The 18,456-nt window shown below is 35.8% G+C and overlaps 1 protein-coding gene across 1 annotated transcript in view; it reads left to right on the forward strand.

Moving 5' to 3' along the window:
* The window catches only part of LOC149790740 (metabotropic glycine receptor-like), a 120,411-nt gene that overhangs the window by 35,138 nt on the left and 66,817 nt on the right, over positions 1-18,456 (forward strand). The window contains exons 2-3 of the mRNA XM_089972792.1: positions 14,918-15,026; positions 16,983-17,336. Of these exons, the coding sequence (XP_089828918.1) occupies positions 14,918-15,026; positions 16,983-17,336 (463 nt within the window). The remainder of the gene's footprint in view (positions 1-14,917; positions 15,027-16,982; positions 17,337-18,456) is intronic.

Genomic DNA, 18,456 nt, shown 5'->3' on the forward strand with positions numbered 1-18,456 from the left:
CTTTTGCTAACATTGAGGTTTGCTATAACCCCTTCATGCTAACATGGAGGATTGCTACAACCCCTTCATGCTAACATTGAGGTTTGCTATCACCCCTTCATACTAACATGGAGAATTGCTATTTCCAATGCCTACAGACTGGGCAAGGCTATATAATATAATGAGATGGTATAGTTTTATCTCCGGTCGTAGTAGTGATATTTGGGATAAATCGGGTTAGTTTTATTTTTCCTAGGTTTATAATGAATATCTAATGAATTCCGAATATAACTGTTTTCATGTCATGTTCCGGCCGATTTGATTACCTAGCCATTTAGCAATCGATTAATGAATGACGCATATGACGAACTGGTATTAATTGCCCAAAAGCACGTAAATTGTCGGGGGTATCTTTCATTATTATGCAGAAGGGTGACAATGATTCCGTCACTCAGTGTCTTACATGTGCTGTTCATAATCTTTCTGCTTCAGCATCGCTTGAATTCAACCAATCATATCATGCAATACATTTTATAGCTGAGATGAGGATTTACTCGGTTTCTAGGTTCTTTGCCTTTGATGATTTATAAAAAAGGTTATTCGCTGTCATTGATCGACGACTAAATATGTATTGTACATAACATGCTAACGTTTATTTCTAAAATATTTTGGGATTGATTCTTTTAAATTTCTTCGATTATAGCATTAAACGATGATTTAAAGAAATTTGCATCGTAATACCAATTAAATCGAATGTTTATACCTGTCACAACATGCATGCACTGTGTATATTATCATCGCGTAAAGTGTTGCCCGATTGTTAATACAATCGGACAGCGCTGCAGCCTATTCGTCGCAAGGGGATTTGAGCTGCAAACTTGTCTTCTGCTCGATAGAGTATAAGAATGCTGCTGTATAGAACGGGTCTTATCACTGACGTGTTTTCTCTCGCCTCAATCAATAAATTGATATAGAGGACGGTGGAGACTTTACAGAGAGAATATCGCGTCACATCTCCATGCAATCATTTTTGTGCCATGGGACATCATCCAAATCAAACCATGAGAAGGTTGATGGTGGTAGTAGCAGCTTGATAAACGTCGAACTGCTTTGGTCTTATTTGAAGAATTAATAATATAATTCATAAAGCCGTTGTTTTGTTTTGTTATTTGGTTTCTGTGTTGTTTATTATTTTTATATCTTTTGTTTTATGCTTCTTTTTTATTTTATTTTTATACAAGCTTAGTCAAAAATGGTGTTCTGAGAGTCAGGACTCCGTGTGGTTGAGCTTGGCCAGTGTCAAAATAACCGTCACTCGGAGCATCCCTTTTCTTTTCAATACGAGTCGAATAACTCCGAATTTCTGAAAGCGACAGGCTCTTTCTCGAGCATGCAACGGAAAAGGTAGAAAACGTTCAGACTGGAATAAAATCAGTGACATTAAATAAAACTAGTATCATTAGATTAAATTAATATCATTGGATTAAGCTAGTGCCATTGGATACCATTGGATTAAACTAGTGCCATTGCATTAAACTAGTACCATTGGAGTAAACTAGTACTATAGGATTAAACTAGTACCATTGGAACAAACTAGTACCATTGTATTAACCTAATACCTATGGATTAAACTAGTACTATTGAATTAAAGTAATACCATTGGATTAAACTATTACTATTGGATTAAATTAGTACCATTGCACTAAACTAGTACCATTGCATTAAACTAGTACCATTGCATTAAACTAGTGCCATTGCATTAAACTAGTACCATTGGACTAAACCAGTACCATTGGGATAAAACTATTGCCAGAAATATGCATAGATTTTTTGGTGACGTGGCGATGACATGTCAGCTCGTATTGGTCCTTACCCACTTTTAATTGTTTTCTATTCAAGGTTACGGTACAAAACGGCTGCACAGATGCAGCTTTTACATGAGACGCAACATGCTCTCACCTGAGTAGGTAAAATACGAATTTATCAGTGTCAAGACTTAATCTTATCACCGCTGCGTGTTTTTGTTGCCCATTAAAGAAAACGTTGTTGTCTCGGAAAAATGTTGTCTTAATTTGTAACCCTAAGAGTGAAACATATTAAGTAATCGTCTGATTGTAATAATTGTTTTCTGTGTTGCCTTAGGAACAGAAAAACAAAAACGGTATCTTCTTATATATCATAAAAACGTTATTTCTGCTTGACTTTGTGGTGCCCTTACACGACTTTGAAAAGGTCTGTTGATCAGGAATTAATGTTACAAAGACCTAGGTCAAACTCAATTATTTTTCCATTACGATTTTATTAGGTCACGGTGACACAGCTTGGCATACTGAACCATGGCTTTTTATGCTGTACTAAACTATCAGGGACACCCGTGTTATAAGAACACAATTTAAGATGACAGAAGTATACTTCCAAAATGTTGAAATCCATAAACGCATTATGTTGTTTTTCATATCCAGCAAGAGTCACCCCGCCAAAGGTGTCTGACCCCTGATGCTATCTTTCTTTCTTTTTTTTCCTGAAGGAATATACGCTATTTAAGAGGTGTTAATTGCATTATGTATAAAGTGACAATCTGCATGGAATTATACCCATACTACATTCTCCGGCCTTAGGAAGAATTAGTTTGGTTTTGTATCGTTTTTGTTTTTGTTTATTATTTCTTAAGGAACAACAAACTTGAAAGTAAGAGGCGGATTAATATTTTAGATTACTTACATTTGCCGGAAATGCAACAAATATAAACGTACGTTTAACCAAGCAATCGTATAAAACATACGTGTCATCGAAGCAATCGTATAAAACATACGTGTAACCAAGCAACCGTATAAAACATACGTGTAACCAAGCAATGTTATAAAACATACATGTAACCAAGGAACCGAAAAAGACATACCTGTAACCAAGCAACCGTATAAAACGTGTGTAACCAAGCAATCGTCTTAAAAAACAGTCGTGTACCCAAGCAACCGTATAAAACATAAGTGTAACCAAGGAATCGTATTAAACATCCGCGTAACCAAGCAGTTTATCTTTTTCTGTATGGATACAACCGCAGCATTGCTGACTGATTCGTACAGTTTCGGGTGCAGGGTCTTCTTTATAACCTTCATGTGATTTTATCATTTGACGTATTAGCCCAGTAGGGCACTATTTAACGTCCGACCCCCATTCTAAATGATCCTCTTGTAAAGTACCGGTACTAAATTTATGGAAAAATGGGAACCAGCCTGGAAATGGATAAACATAAAATAGAGTATATATGGGAATTGGGTGGCTATGATTGGTTGATAATGAAAGTTATTTTGTATGGAAAAGGATCTTTTGAGAGCTTACCCTAGTTGTAACTTAAAACAATTGAGACATTGTTTTCTTGATGGAATTTCAGTCCTTTAACAGTCTTGAGTTTGGAACACTCATTACTGAAATTAGCACCTGACTCTTTGGTTCGGAATTGAAAGCACATGTTTCAAACACATGTAGGTCCAAAAACTGTCTGGGCTCATGTCCTTTTTTTCCACAGAAGCTGTCATCCAGGTTTCATCTATACTAGGAAATACAGGTTTGATTATGAGCACTCAGAAATTTAACTAGATTTAATTTTTAATACCATGGTGTTTACATAAGTTAATATGGGAACTGAATTAGTACCATGAGTCTTTAAGAACAATACTGTATTAAAAATGAGAGCAGCATGTATCTTCTGACTCGGATTTTCTGATCTCTTAAATTTACAACATTTGAAGTTAAGTTGTACCATAATAAATAAGGAACAATTACGCCGCAAGCAAGAAAAGTTCAGCCTAATTGATTAGGCAACCCAATGTCAATACAGTTTACAATTGTAATTTGTCAAAGTCTTTGATGTCGATTAACTTTACTATTTTAATCGCCCTTAACAGGCTTGAACAAACTAAAGCGTTGTAATTTCATTACATTTCTGATCGATTATGATATTGCCCCCCCCCCCCCCCGGTCAGATAAAGAGGAAAGCATTCTTACGTGCGACATAAATGTCGGAAATGTAAGTCATGTATTTAATTTACAATTTTGAAGTCTTTTATTCTGATAACTCCCAAAACATTGCTGTAATTATTCGAGATAAAATTTATTATTTTCGAAAGTGATAGTTTACTGAAAGTATGTCGTTTCATAACATAACGCATGTTCTATATTTCACAATCAGAATTTGTGAAGTAAACTTTATCTTATTTGGGATGATAATTCAGATCTTTCTTCTTTTTCCCCGGGTTGAGGAACGATAATCAATTTTAAACATTCACAGTATAGGAAATGTGTGTCTTTATTAGTTCCCCTTGGTGTAAGGTAAAGCAAGATTGCGGTATGACTGTGCGTCCGTTGTGAGCCATTCGTTGTCTACCCAACAACATTTGCTTGTTCTTTGAAGTCCACATTTCTAATCGCGTTTCGATTAAACTTGGAATATGGGGCCCAAAATCAACCAAACTTTGAAAGAGCTCGATAATCAGTGAGATGCGTGCATAATATTAAGATGATCATGCATTTGATTGCATCACTTTGTTACGTTGCCTCTGATTGGTTTACTTTGTTACTTTACCTCTGATTGGTTTACTTTGTTAAGTTGCCTCTGATTGGTTTACTTTGTTACTTTGCCTCTGATTGGTTTACTTTGTTTCCCCTCTGGAGTCCATATATTTGAACAAGTTTAGATCAATCTTAAAATATGGACTTACGCCATTAAGAGATCGGACGAGTAGGACGATGACCACGCATAGTAATATGGTTATCTTGCATACGACAAACTGAATATGTTAACACTCTGGAAACCGTATTTCTGGTCCGTTTTTTATCAAACATGGAGTGATGGCTCATGTCATGAAAAGTGTGATTTTTTTCGATAATGAACTCAGATCTACAAGCTTTAATGAAGTAATTTTGCATGTGACTGGCGGACCTTGCTACCACTCTTTCAATGCAACATTTCTGGTCCGATTTGGATCAAACTTGGAATGGGAGCTTATGTCATCAAAAGTATGAATATTTTTGATAATGAACTCAGATCTACAAGCATTAATGAAGTAATTTTGCATCTGACTGGCGGACCTTGCTACCACTCTTTGAATGCAACATTTCTAGTCGGATTTTGATCACTGTTTTATTACTTCCTTATTTCATCACGTTCTCTCACAATTTCGCTTATGAGCACACTCCACATATAATAATGAGGACATTTTGAATCTGGTTGACCTAGTTTGTTAATACATTTTTGGGGATCTACTGCATGTTAGTAGACTGGAGACCTATGTATGTTAGCGCTCTGGAGGCCGAGTCGTGTTTTGATCCACTTTGGTCAAGCATATAATATCTTTGCTGAAGACAAGTTGTGTGGTGGATGCTAATGAGATTCCTTGTGTCTGATTGGCTGAGTTGTTTCCTCACTAGATTTAGAAACCATACTTCTCATGCAGTTTCTGTGAATCTTGGCAAATGAGTTTATATAATAACGATAATCAGATCGCTTGGGTTACAAGGAAGAACAACTTTGCCTTTATCATTAAAACAATGTATCTTCGGGCTGAAGTTTTTTAAAATACCCGGATACAAAGTTTTGGTAGATAGTTTACACTGGTTGTTTACTTACAATATTATATTATCCTCCTTAGTGAAATAATCAACTGTTCAGACATATAGGTCACATGAGCGATGTAAGTCCCACTTGAGCCTCTTACTATTCCTCATATTAATTATTCTAATGACTTTTAGTGAACCTTCTTATGTATAACATATAGAATGGATGAAAGGAGTCAACCGTTCTAACGCAGTCTTGAAATCAGCTCATTTCTTCCTTCGCTTGGAGTGTAGATTCGTTAATTCGTCGTTTCTGTGGTTCCGATTTGTCATGCATGCAATAGAACGCTCAGAACATATTTTTAGGATCAGTTAATGAGAAATATTGAATCTCATAGTATGCTTCACTTGCAGTAATAGCTACTCTGTTTCATAATTTAAGTGTGCTACGCTCCATTCCCTTCCATAATGACACTTATGTATAAAAACGGAACGATGAATCTGCAGATTTCATACTCAACTTGACATCCTCGATGTTTTCATCCAAACATCCTCTAACAATTTCTTTTTGTACATTCATTGCAGATTAAATTAATTTTCTTTCCGGAGAGAGCATGTGCAAACCTTGATATTTCGTATCCCAATGACTGTCAGCTGCCGCTTTCCATTTACACTGGACCTTTATTATTATGACTTAAAACTAACCTTAAAACAAAATTAAAATCTAGCTGCATCGTTATATTAAAGGCTAATAATTTGATTCGACTTAAATTATATGATGTCATAGTGTTGAGGTATGCGTATTTCTTAGTAAAAATACAGGTAAACGACGAATAATAGTCTTAGCGTCTCTCAAGATTCTGCCATGTAGCAGTATTTCTGGAACCTTTCACCTACTTAGGGTTTGGCTAGATAGAAGGTCGGTATAAATGGTATCCGATCAACCTTTTCATTTTCTCTGTGTTTTAACGGATACTGACGGTTTGTTTCTTTGTGTTGTTTCTCTATCTGATATAAGGTTAACCATCATGTGCAACCCTGTAGTAGCCTACCGCAGACCGAATAACCTCAAAGATATCAAAGTCAGAGCCAAACTAACGCTAAGCACAAGCCATTACCATCCTGGCAAATTTCTTTCCTCTGAAGTGATAAAAGGTGCAAATGGAGACCAGCACATTCTTTAGCACAGCGACGAGTGATAAACTGAGCATACATAGTCCAAACGGAACGTGCAAAACAGCAGAGAATATAATGTAATCCGTCGCATGCAATTGTAACTATCCGAGGGGGGTCTTTACGTCGGGGAACCCTACGCGCACCAAAAAAGATCAATCTTCACAGATCACAAAAAACTAGACACGAACAAGAGTTTTTGTTGCAGAACACTCTTATTCTCGTCATACTTTCAGTGATGCAACACTAACCGCAATTGGTCATAACCCAATCTGAAGTTCCGAAAGAAAATGAATCTGACTCGATACGCCGCTTTAGAACGCTGAAACCAAGCGGCTTAAAACGAAGACGCAAAAAAATCATATGTTTACAGTCACCACTTTTGCTATTGTTTTTGTAGTTCTTCCTGGTGTTATTCTTGCTATTTATTGCATTACAGAAACTGAAATGATAAAACACTTTCTGACATATCACTTATGGCATGATATAACAGTTCATGAAATGATATAACACTTTATTACATGATATCACTTATGACATGATATTATGCACAATAATAACATGACACAACACTAATGACATACCACACCCAAACCAGAAGCTTAAACTTAATAATAGTTTGACGAGTGCTACACGTACGTAATCAGATGCAAAACAAGACTGATACTATAGCTGTCTTTCATCACGATGAATTGGAAGCTCGGTATTCTGTCGTTTTGTGTTTTCTTCGTGAAATTTTGACCAGATTATAGTTTCACTAGTCTTCGTCCAGCTTCTAAGAAATCATTCCTTGCGTCATTTTGAGCTTGTAGCACTATATGTATTCGGAGTTTCCTTCATGCTTGGGTTTCTATCTTTGATCGTGGCCCATCCTTGTATCGCATGCCTCGTTTAACAACACGTTATATTGTCTTTTGTTTAGCCAGGCTCCGTAAGATAACACGATACACCGACTGTTGACTAACCTGGCTCCATAGTCACGAAAGTGTTGAGTACAACTCGCAAATTCAGACAGTAACATACTAGCGGGGGGGGGGGACGAGGCGGTTGCACCGGACGCCAGAGTTTTTGTGGTGACAAAACAGCTTATTCATTTTTTGTTTCAAAGATGACCCAGACGCCCTCAAACTCCTCCCAAGAACTTGCCCCGGCTTCGTCCCTTCGGCAATCGTATTCTGGTTCTTTGGGCCATCATCGTCGCCATGGGCGTCATTTACTTAACTGAATTTTGAGCCAAAACCTCGAAAATTTAAAAAAAATCTTTAAATATCTTTGAAATATGTCCTGTGTGCTATCATACTAAGATAATGACGTAAGTTTCGTTGAAGCTAACATACTTTTAGTATTTAAAGTGTTACGTATATTTAATTTGCGTTGTTTGTTATTTTATGTTTATTATATACCGTGGGTTATGTAAAACTGTAACATTTAGACAGAAATCGGATACATTGTTGTATTCAGATTTTGATTTGGGATAAATTATGTATTATTCTCTGGAAATACAACGTGCTCTATAATATTCTTGGGAAGAGACATTATTTGGGAATTATAGTGAATTCAAGCAAGGAAACATTGGAGTATATTGCTGTTGATTCAACAAAAGACTGTTGGCACATCATTATATTGTAGGCCATTGGTACACAGTACATTAGAGACCACTTAAGTTTCTATAGTTGACTATAGTCACATAGACACCAGCGTTGGAAATTATTTCAAATACTACTAAATATTATTTTAGAATTTCATTCATTAGGACATGTGTTAGTAATTCTAAGATTATTCGTGATTTTGGCATTACCCTAAGTTCCTTTTTCACATTTTCGCTTTGTGCTCTATAAAAATAAATTATTTGTTGAATTTTATAAACGTTTGCTGCGTCTCGCTCTTTTCTATCACTTATTTAAGACCACAGAGTCGTACTACAAGCCTAAATCGGAATGAAATTGTTGAAAATAATTTCATCATTATATCATTTTAAACCTCATTCGGTATGAAGTTGTTGCAGATGCTAAGACCAATTTAGTATTTCAAACTTGATTAGGAAAGAAGTTATTGAAGATAATACCATCATTTTAGCGTTTCAAACTTCATTGGAAATGGAGCTACTGAAATCTAACCATAGTGTTCTTATTTCCAAAGTGTTTGAAGTTAGCATCATACGTTTCGTTCTTAAAATAACCTTATTCTTAGCTAAGTTATTGAAAGTAAAAATGGTTTTAAATTTGATATTTATTTAGAGTTTAGTGCCCACATTGCTTCGCGGATGTAGGGCCTGGCACTTCTTCAAAATGGACAATAGTCATCTTCAATCAAGATTACACTTGTCCAAGCTAGATTTGGATCAAAGTCCAATCAAACGTCACGTCGTAAATGCAAATTATTTAAGGTACGTTGGCAACAATTCTAAAACTCGCACTCAGTCTGAGAAATTTTGATAGCTTCAGGCTTGTCGATATATTTTGCAGTCTTTTTTTGTTTCCATCTCAACTCCTAAATCCTAACTCTAGGTAGTTGGCCACTGTCCCGTCAAATAATTAATACAGTAACAACTCCACCGGTGTTCAATACTGTATGTTTGGTCTAAATCATTAAATCGTACACTATATCCTATACCGCACTCGCCTACATCATGACACGTATAAGATAACTTGCAATCAAATGGTAAATATGAATTGTTATTTAAAGTAACATTGAATCTGAGTGTTTTATTATATATCGATAACATATCTGTTTTTGTTGCAACTTGATTTCAGCATTAGGATGCCCATATACCACAGCGCACGAGAAGCATTTCCTTTTTTACATATAGTATTCTTTCATTTCAATTACAGATGTTCCATACTGAACGAGTTTTTATTTTAAAATCAACAGCATGACTATTATAAACATGTCTGATATACAAGGAAACTACATATGTTTAAGTGTTCCGTTGTCTGCCGGGCCGTCCGACATCGATGTTGGATTTTTATTTGGGGTTTTATTTTGTTGTTATTGTTGCTTTTTAAAATACTCGTTCTAAACAAGCATACGTTCAAAATGTCTACCGGTTTGTTCGACCTCGAGTTTTTTTGTGGTTATTTTTTTAAATACTCTTACTACGGATGTACATGTTGCAAATAACCATAGTTTGTTTATAATGGAAGAACCCTGACCCGCACGTTATCTTTGCCTCTAAAATGTTGTTCAGTGCTGCATGAGTTGTAGTCGTTGCAATCCTAACTACATATATTTACTAATTTACAAAATATGCAAAAATTCTCCTTTTAGCATACTTTTTATTCTCTGTCGAATGATTTAATTGTATTACCGATTTGTGTCAGAAGAGAAAGAGGAAGATTCTGCCATCTATTCTTGTTTCATAGATTCGCATTCCGTTGACCCTTTCATAACCGTCGCAGATACATTATCACATATCTTGTTTTCTCGGAATATGTGAATGTTCTTGATGCTTCTATATAACAGTACTATAGCTGTAGCTAGCTAGTGGCATTCCTGATTCTAGTTTCTAATGATATTGATTAGAAGTGTGAGACCCTCTGTTATCGCGATAAGCAGGCCGAATCATTCTCCACAAGTAATGATAGTCTGCGGAGAAAACATAGATCGCCGTTCATCGAAAATCGGTAACGAGATGTTAGCAATCAATAACGGGCTTACAGTGGTGATAGGTTTGATGTTTCTACTGGATGTTATGACCGGCAAACGACAGTGGCTAAAGTTCGTAAAAGTCTCAACGCTGGAATCCTATATATTGACCGTTCTTTCAAAAGTAATCGATAAGAGTTTTATGTCACGGCGATGCAACATTTTTCAGCTTACATAGCCGCCACGTTCTTAGCTTTATAAGCAGTCGCCGAAGCAATGAGCAGATATCGTTTCTTTTGTGAAGATTGCACGAGCTACAGTATCGCGAGAATTAGCCACTTGTGACATAGGCACTACATGTATAACGTTTTTTAAAAACATCATGCAGAGAGGTCACCATGTCTTTCCTAATGAAAGAGTAGTCTTGCTCTTGGACTAAGTGATAATACGTTAAGAGCAAAATTATTGCTCTTATGTTTACAAGTCTTGAAACACGAACTACTTTCGCTAGATTCACAATGTCGGCGTTACTATGTTGTTTCCTGGGTTAGGTTTCGAGCGGCGGTGGGTGGGGGCGCCTTAGAGCAAAACTGGCTCCTCAGGAAATGGGTGTTCCAGTATACAGTCATAATCCGTTTGAAGCTAAATGAGCGAAGACGTGTACAGCAAACCCCGTCTTACAATGCCACCTTTGGGAAGTAAAACAAGGGATTTTAATATATAAAAAAGCACGATTGGTGACTGCTTTATTGAGTATCATCGCTGCACTAATAGAGAACAAGGAACCTGGTTTGGATTAGTTTGATGTTTCAAGGCACCGCAACACATATAGGTTATGTATTGCCCATGCAATTGCAATAAATTGCCTCCCACAAGGACAATCAAAGTGCCTTTCCCTAGTTGACGAAATGGTAGAATTCCATCTTGAACCTTGGAAAATATGTTTTAATTTTAAAAAATCTTCAAACAGCGCATCTTTTGATTCTCAACGGCATTGTCTTAAGATTGATACCGCTGTAATTGTAATGGTGTAGTCTGGCGGAAGCACAGAAACTTAAGATTCCTTATTTATTTTATCTTTCTAAATAAACCAGTAAATATAACATTCTGTCCCAGACGCTTGTACATAAAGTTTATATATGGCTTGAAGCCGACCAACGACATTTACAAGTGCAGGATTTTCTATTTTACAGCGAATCCCTTCATATGAGTGTTAGTTGAAATCACGCAGAACTCTTGTTTGTCACTAAATGACATCGGTGGGTTGTAGAATTCTTTGACTGTTAAGACTGGTTCTTTCTTTGAAATGTCTTTACTGATAAGTTAGGATTCCGAAGCAAACAAAATGTCTGTATTACACATATTCCATTTTGATGATTGATTTGGCTGAAGTAAATGATGTCACAGTAACCTACTTTCTATTCTGCAGTGCTTCTGCAATTTCAAATCAGACACTTTATATTATTTGCAGTGATTTAAATATAGTAACTCCATATCGCGTATTTGATCTCTCTGGTGAGTGGAATGACTTGTATCAGTTTTCTTAGCTTTTTGCCACGTGGCATGGATGTAAGCCACATCCACGTCTGTTTCTTACTTAAACAAATATAACTTTACTGACCCATATCTTGCCCATAGTATCATCTTCCATGAGCCTTAACTCTAGTCATAATTTCTTGTACAATGTATTTGATAGATATCATTACATAAACATATATATATCGTTACATAAACATAGATATCGTTACATAAACATAAATATCATTACATAAGCATAGATATCGTTATATAAACATATATATCTTTACATAAGCATTGCTATCGTTACATAAACATAAATATCATTACATAAACATAGATATCGTTACATAAACATGGGTTTCCATGTCATGTATTGATTCATACAGGACTTGTCTTTAAATTTCGCTTTAATTCGATGTGTGCTTTGATTTGGTGGAATTATATCAACAGTGGAATAGAGACATCTCCACTCTTCCATGAACATACAGCTTCAAAACATCTATTTTCTATTCATTGTCCGTTCATGTACGTGTTCCATTTGCTGGATTGGTGTTAATCAACTTTGCATGTCACAAACTCAGTAATAACTTGATTTCCGTGTCCGCTCATAGCCGAAAGAAAACCATCAGATAAAATAGAGAATCAGTCGTTAAAGATCTGCAATATGAATTAGTTCAAATAAAATCGTATCACTGTATCAATGCATCACATTATTTCCAGAGTGCATTTACTATTGGAAAACTCAACGGTGTTCTAATTTATTAAGACTAAATAGTGTATGTCACGACCAAGCTGAACGCATTAGGACTACTGGGACATACAACTAGTCCGAGATTACAATTAGGACTACTGGGACATACAACTAGTCCGAGATTACAATTAGGACTACCGGGACATACAACTAGTCCGAGATTACAAACATCGATCGCACTCAAATCTATAGTCCCGAGATTACAAATAAGATCCGCTTAAATATCTAGACCCGAGATTACAAATAATGAAATAATGACCTCACTTATATAAGTAGCCCATACATAGCAGATAATGATCCCACTCAAATATCTATAACTAAGATTGCAAATAATGGTCCCATTCAATTACCTAGCCCCAAGATTACAATTATTGACTCGACTCAATTATTGGTCCCATTCAAACGAATCGACCCGAGATTAAAAATACAGATTCCACTAAAATCCTAGCCCCGAGATTATAAACCATGTTCCCACTCATTCCACGTCCTGACGTTACAAATCATGTTCCCACTCATTCCACGCCCTGACTTTACAAATCATGTTCCCACTCAAATACTTAAGCAACGAGATTACAAATAAAGATTCATGTCAAATCCCCAGCCAATAAAATGTCTCGCCCTAATGAAGATACCACTCAAAATACCCTGCCCCGAACTTATAAATATTTGTCCTTATCAAATGCCTCGCCCCGAGTAACAAATGATGATCCCTCTCAAATACAGGCTCAGCTGAAGGTGTAATACTGTTTTTTTCCAGCTGGTACATTTTGGGATTGGTTAAATTTGAACTTCATAACTAAATACTAAACATGACTTATTCTATATGTTTGCCATGTGTACATCCTTCAGATTATTCAGTATGGCCAACAGATGGGTTTCCCATGGATATATAGACCACATCCTCAGCGTTATCGTGAAGGAGTATTACCACGCGCGCTGGTCGATATTATACGTTAGTGTACATCCCAAAGCACGATTTCAGCACGTATTGATTGCTAGGGTAGTTAACCGACAGCACTCTAGACTAAATATCTTGTAGTCTAACAGCACTCTGGACTAAGAAGCTTGTAGTCTAACAGCACTCTAGACTAAATAGCCTGTAGTCTGACAGCACTCTTGATTAAATAGCTTGTAGTCTGACAGCACTCTAGACTAAAAAGCTTGCAGTCTAACAGCACTCTAGACTAAAAAGCTTGTAGTCTGACAGCGATCTAGATTAAATAGTGTATAGTTTGATAACACTCTAGATTAAATAGCCTGTAGTCTTACAGCACTCTAGATTAAATAGCTTGTAGTTTAACAGCGCTCTAGACTGAATAGCTTGTAGTCTGACAGCACTCTAGATTACATAGCCTGTAGTCGAACAACACTAGTACAGGGAGATTACGCGATCAAATTAGATCTACTGCCATCATATAATTTCTTTTCTGTAAAATATATAGAGAAGACAAAACAAAGAACAAAAGAGTTACTCTGTGGGGGAGGGGGGCGGAGAGTACCAATAAATTAGATCTACTGCCATCACATATTTTTTGTTATGTGAAATATATAGAGAAGTACTAAGACAAAACAAAGAATAAATGAGTTACTGTCTGTGTGTGTACGGGGAATGTACGCAATCAAAATATATATATTGCCATCACGTCATTTTTTTTTGGTGCAATATAGAGCGAAATACGAAGACAAAACAAAGAATAAGTGAGCTAGTCTCTCTGTGTGTATGTGTATGCATGTATATATATGTGTGTGTGTGTGTGTGTGTGTGTGTGTGTGCATAAATATGCCTACATGTGTGTGTATCTTCGAAGATTTTATAAAGTCTCTCTGGAAAGTTGTATAGCATTCAGAAATCCCTGAATGTTGAGACTTTTTTCATTTTAAGGCCAAACAAAAGTTGGTGACCATTTCTTTATAACATATATATTGGTAGTATTTGTGATTTGAGTGCTGTGTTTAAAATCATTGATTTCCACATTCAAATCTTGTCTGATTAACTCTATTCGACAGCCTTTCTTACTGGGCAAGAAACCATTTTCCCAACAAGATATAGCCGTTCATGTCCTTATTTGCTATCAAACACCAATCAATAAATTGATAATTCATTAATTCACTGATTCAAACAATTTACTGACAGAAGTTAATGAAGAGGCAAACGAAATTTTAGTACGTATTCCTTAAAACTCTGAAATTTGTAAACACAGAGGGATGTCACACATCATTTTACTAAACAAAAAATAAAACTCATCAGGTGTTCAAAGTCTTTTCATGATAAAATTTTTATTACTTTCGTCTCTTCTTTCATTATCATTATCATCATCATCATTATTATTATTATTATTATTATTATTATTATAGGGGTGTGGTCCGGCTAGACATCGATTTGGAGAGGATCGATATTAATCAGTGTGACAATTCCAACACTCTTTTTGGAAACTCGCATAAATGTCGGCAAGAGACAACAGAGGTGAGTTATCCTGGTCACTAAAGCTTAACATCCAGTGTTAATTTCTGCGAAATTTGCAAAGAAATTTAAAAGACTAGTTCACCATCTCAGTTTGGTCACGATCACTACCGACCTTTCAAATTAACACATTCTTTCCTTACATTTTGAAAGATGAAGAAACTCGAATCATCATATATTTCGTTATTTTATCTCTAATTTAAATCTTCTAGAAAATTAGCCGACGTAATGATCCATCATGTTTAGGTCTCCAGCCTATATTAGACTTCTTTCTCTTTCACGTTTATAAGGGTTCTGTAAAAGTGTGGGCCATGGGAATTCGTTCACATTTAGAAGGATTCTGTAAAAGTATGGTCCAGGGGACTCGTTCAGTGAAATACAATAGCATCTGGCTTGTACTAAAATGGAATGAAATTTTCTTTCTATCAGCAGTTGATGAACATATGGGTTTTGTTCCTCTGCAACATTTAGTAGAGCTATGAAAATGTATTATTGTTGGTTTTTCTTTTTGGAAAACAGCATTTGAAAAAATATATACACCAGTCTTTCAAACAATTTATTGACATAATGTAATGAATAATCAAACAAACTTTGTGTACAATAATTTTGATTGTACATTGGTTTTGATAACAATTCTGTTCAACAGTAACGATATTCAAATTCAAAGGAATAATAATTATTGTATATCTCATCTCGCTTTTTATCTTTTTTAAATGGGGTTAACATTAGCACATGTAACTTCTAGGTAATGGCACGGAGATACATCTTGGGTATTAGGAATCATTTCAGTTAGAAACGATAGCTTTATGTGAATCAGCGTTTATAAAGATATTTCGCGTCTGACAGGTTTCCATGTATAGTCTTACTCACGATGGCGTTTGAAATGTCTAAGATGATTTCATGAGCGTTTAGCATCATGTTAAGTCAGCTATCTTTTGTCTCAATAATACAATATTACTCGTTTGTTTAGTTTGCAAACATCTCTTTAAGACATGATTTTCAGCGTTATCCCCTGGGTCTGCTCAGGATCCAAACAGGAATCACCAGCATCTAGATTTCTTTATTATCATTTGCTTCAGATATTTCAAGTATTTGTTAGCCAATCTTGACCAATTGCCTTCATGCGCTATTAGTCATAAAAATAGATACAGTCTTTTCATTGTCTCCATTAACAAGCTCCAGTTTCATCAACAGGTCTTATAATTTAAATCTAGACTAGATTTGATTGGTCAAACTAAAACCAGGCTAAGATATTGTCCAATCAGATTACCGGATTCTAGACTTCCGTTCTGTTTGGTGAAATCAAGGTCTGGTCCTATTCTAACGAAACCATTCAAAGGTTCTTCGTCAGATTAAGATTTGTGAATATATTTCTTGCTGCTTGTTTGTGATTATGAATTTCTCACAGGTTATACTGCAGGCATCATGTATTGCAATACGTAAATAATATCTTGAAATCTCCTTTTATTAGTCTTTCTTTGTCACTCAAGAAAGTTTGAGTATTTACTCAGTTTGGAGTAGGTTCCTCAATTCTTGTCATAAAGAATTACAAACTTTCCACACGTTTAATGTTAAAAGTAAAAAGTGACTTTCCATCCTTAAGATTATTTCGTGAATGACTGGGCTCGAAAATTAAACCCCTTCTCTCGTATCTACCAGTGGTTGTTGAGAAAGGACAGGTCACTTTATAATGTTCTTCGTCCGAATGGACGATGGTCATTTTAATCTGATTCCGCGTCATCTACAATGTACGATGAGTAAACCTGATGCTAGACAAGTAGGAGTTCTATGTCACTTGCCATGCAGAACAGTAGTGCAAGCTGCCAAGTAAATTTTTTTCAAGTCCTTTCCTGACAGGAATGTTGATATCGCCCGAAGTATTTTTGCAAGATTATGAAAAATCTCAATTTGACACTTTGTTACACCGGGTCATGGTCATGAAATCGTCATTCGTTTCAGTGTATACCGGAAGATGGAAAGGGACTCAAAAGTGGATCCTACAGATGCCGATGTCGTCGAGGATTTTACTTTCCGATTGTAAATGCGACCCGGAAGTATTACGTTGGCACTGAATTGGAGTCTGCATTCACGCGTGAAAATGATGGCGGCAAAAATGTAGAGGGCAACCTCAGTGGAAATAGTGAATATCAATGTCTTCCATGCCGCCAAGGATGTGATGACTGCATTGATAATACACCATGTTTTGTGGAATATAACATTCTAACGAGGGGAATTCCCCTCGGTATACAGAGTTTCTGCATGACAATTACTCTTGTTCTGGGGATTGTGGTCCTCCGATTCAGGAAAAGAAAGGTAAACTCTTCTTTAGCTTTTGGTTCTTCTTATTCTTCTTATAATCTTCTAATTTGGCTCACGGTTTTTTTTTTTTTCTTTTCTCCAAAGGTGTGGGCAATTTTATTCCATTGATTGTTTATAAGAAAATTAATCGTTTCCTTAAAGGAGTGGGCAATTTTATTCCATTGCTTTTATTTTTACAAGAAAATTAATCGTTTCCTTAAATGCTTGGACAATTTTATTCCATCGATTGTTTATAAGAAAGTGAATCGTTTCCTTAAAAGCATAGGCAGTTTTATTCCATTGCTTGTTTATAAGAAAATTAATTGTTACCTTAAAGGTATTGGCAGTTTTATTCCATTGATTGTTTATAAGAAAATGAATTGTTTCCTTAAAAGTGTTGGCATTTTTATTTCATGGTTGTTTAGAAGAAAATGAATCGTTTCCTTGAAGATGTTGGCAGTTTTATTCCATTGATTGTTTATAAGAAAATTAATAGCTTACTTAAGTTGTTGGCAATTTTATTCCGGTGATTGTTTATGACAAAAATTGATCGTAAAATAGGTACCAAAATAGCGTCTACAGAACATGTTTTGGTGTAATGTTATGTTCATTGCATACCTCGTATTACATGAGAGACTACACCGCATTTGATGGTTCATACATGGAGAGAACACAGTTAAGAGAGAAGCGAAAGGCGTCATGTGTGCATTATTTTGCCGTTAACTTCTGATTGCTTAACCAAAACCCAAGCTGCTGATAAGGCCCCCAACCAAATCACCATAGCATCATAGCTTATATTGAAACATATGCAGTAATAAATGATACCATAATGATCCTCAGAGAAAGTTGAGACATTCCGGAAGGACATTAAATGTTATCTTCAAATAAAATAGCAACTCACTTTGGCATTCCTTTCGCAATTGAAATAGCTTGTTCTAAGAAATGTTATTTGTATGTAATTTGTATGTGTTGTACTCATGAAATGGAAGATGCGTGCCTTATAGTCATTATAACGAAATTTAGATCGGCAAATGTTTGAGAATATATCGTAATAAGCTTTCTGCCGCACCTTTTAAATTAATCATGTAGACAGGACTAGAAATGGACTACTTTTTAACCTTTTGGTAACTGCAAC

This window comes from Sinohyriopsis cumingii, chromosome 10, assembly GCF_028554795.1.
Source record: "Sinohyriopsis cumingii isolate HCF-2022 chromosome 10, ASM2855479v2, whole genome shotgun sequence".
Taxonomy (NCBI): domain Eukaryota; kingdom Metazoa; phylum Mollusca; class Bivalvia; order Unionida; family Unionidae; genus Sinohyriopsis; species Sinohyriopsis cumingii.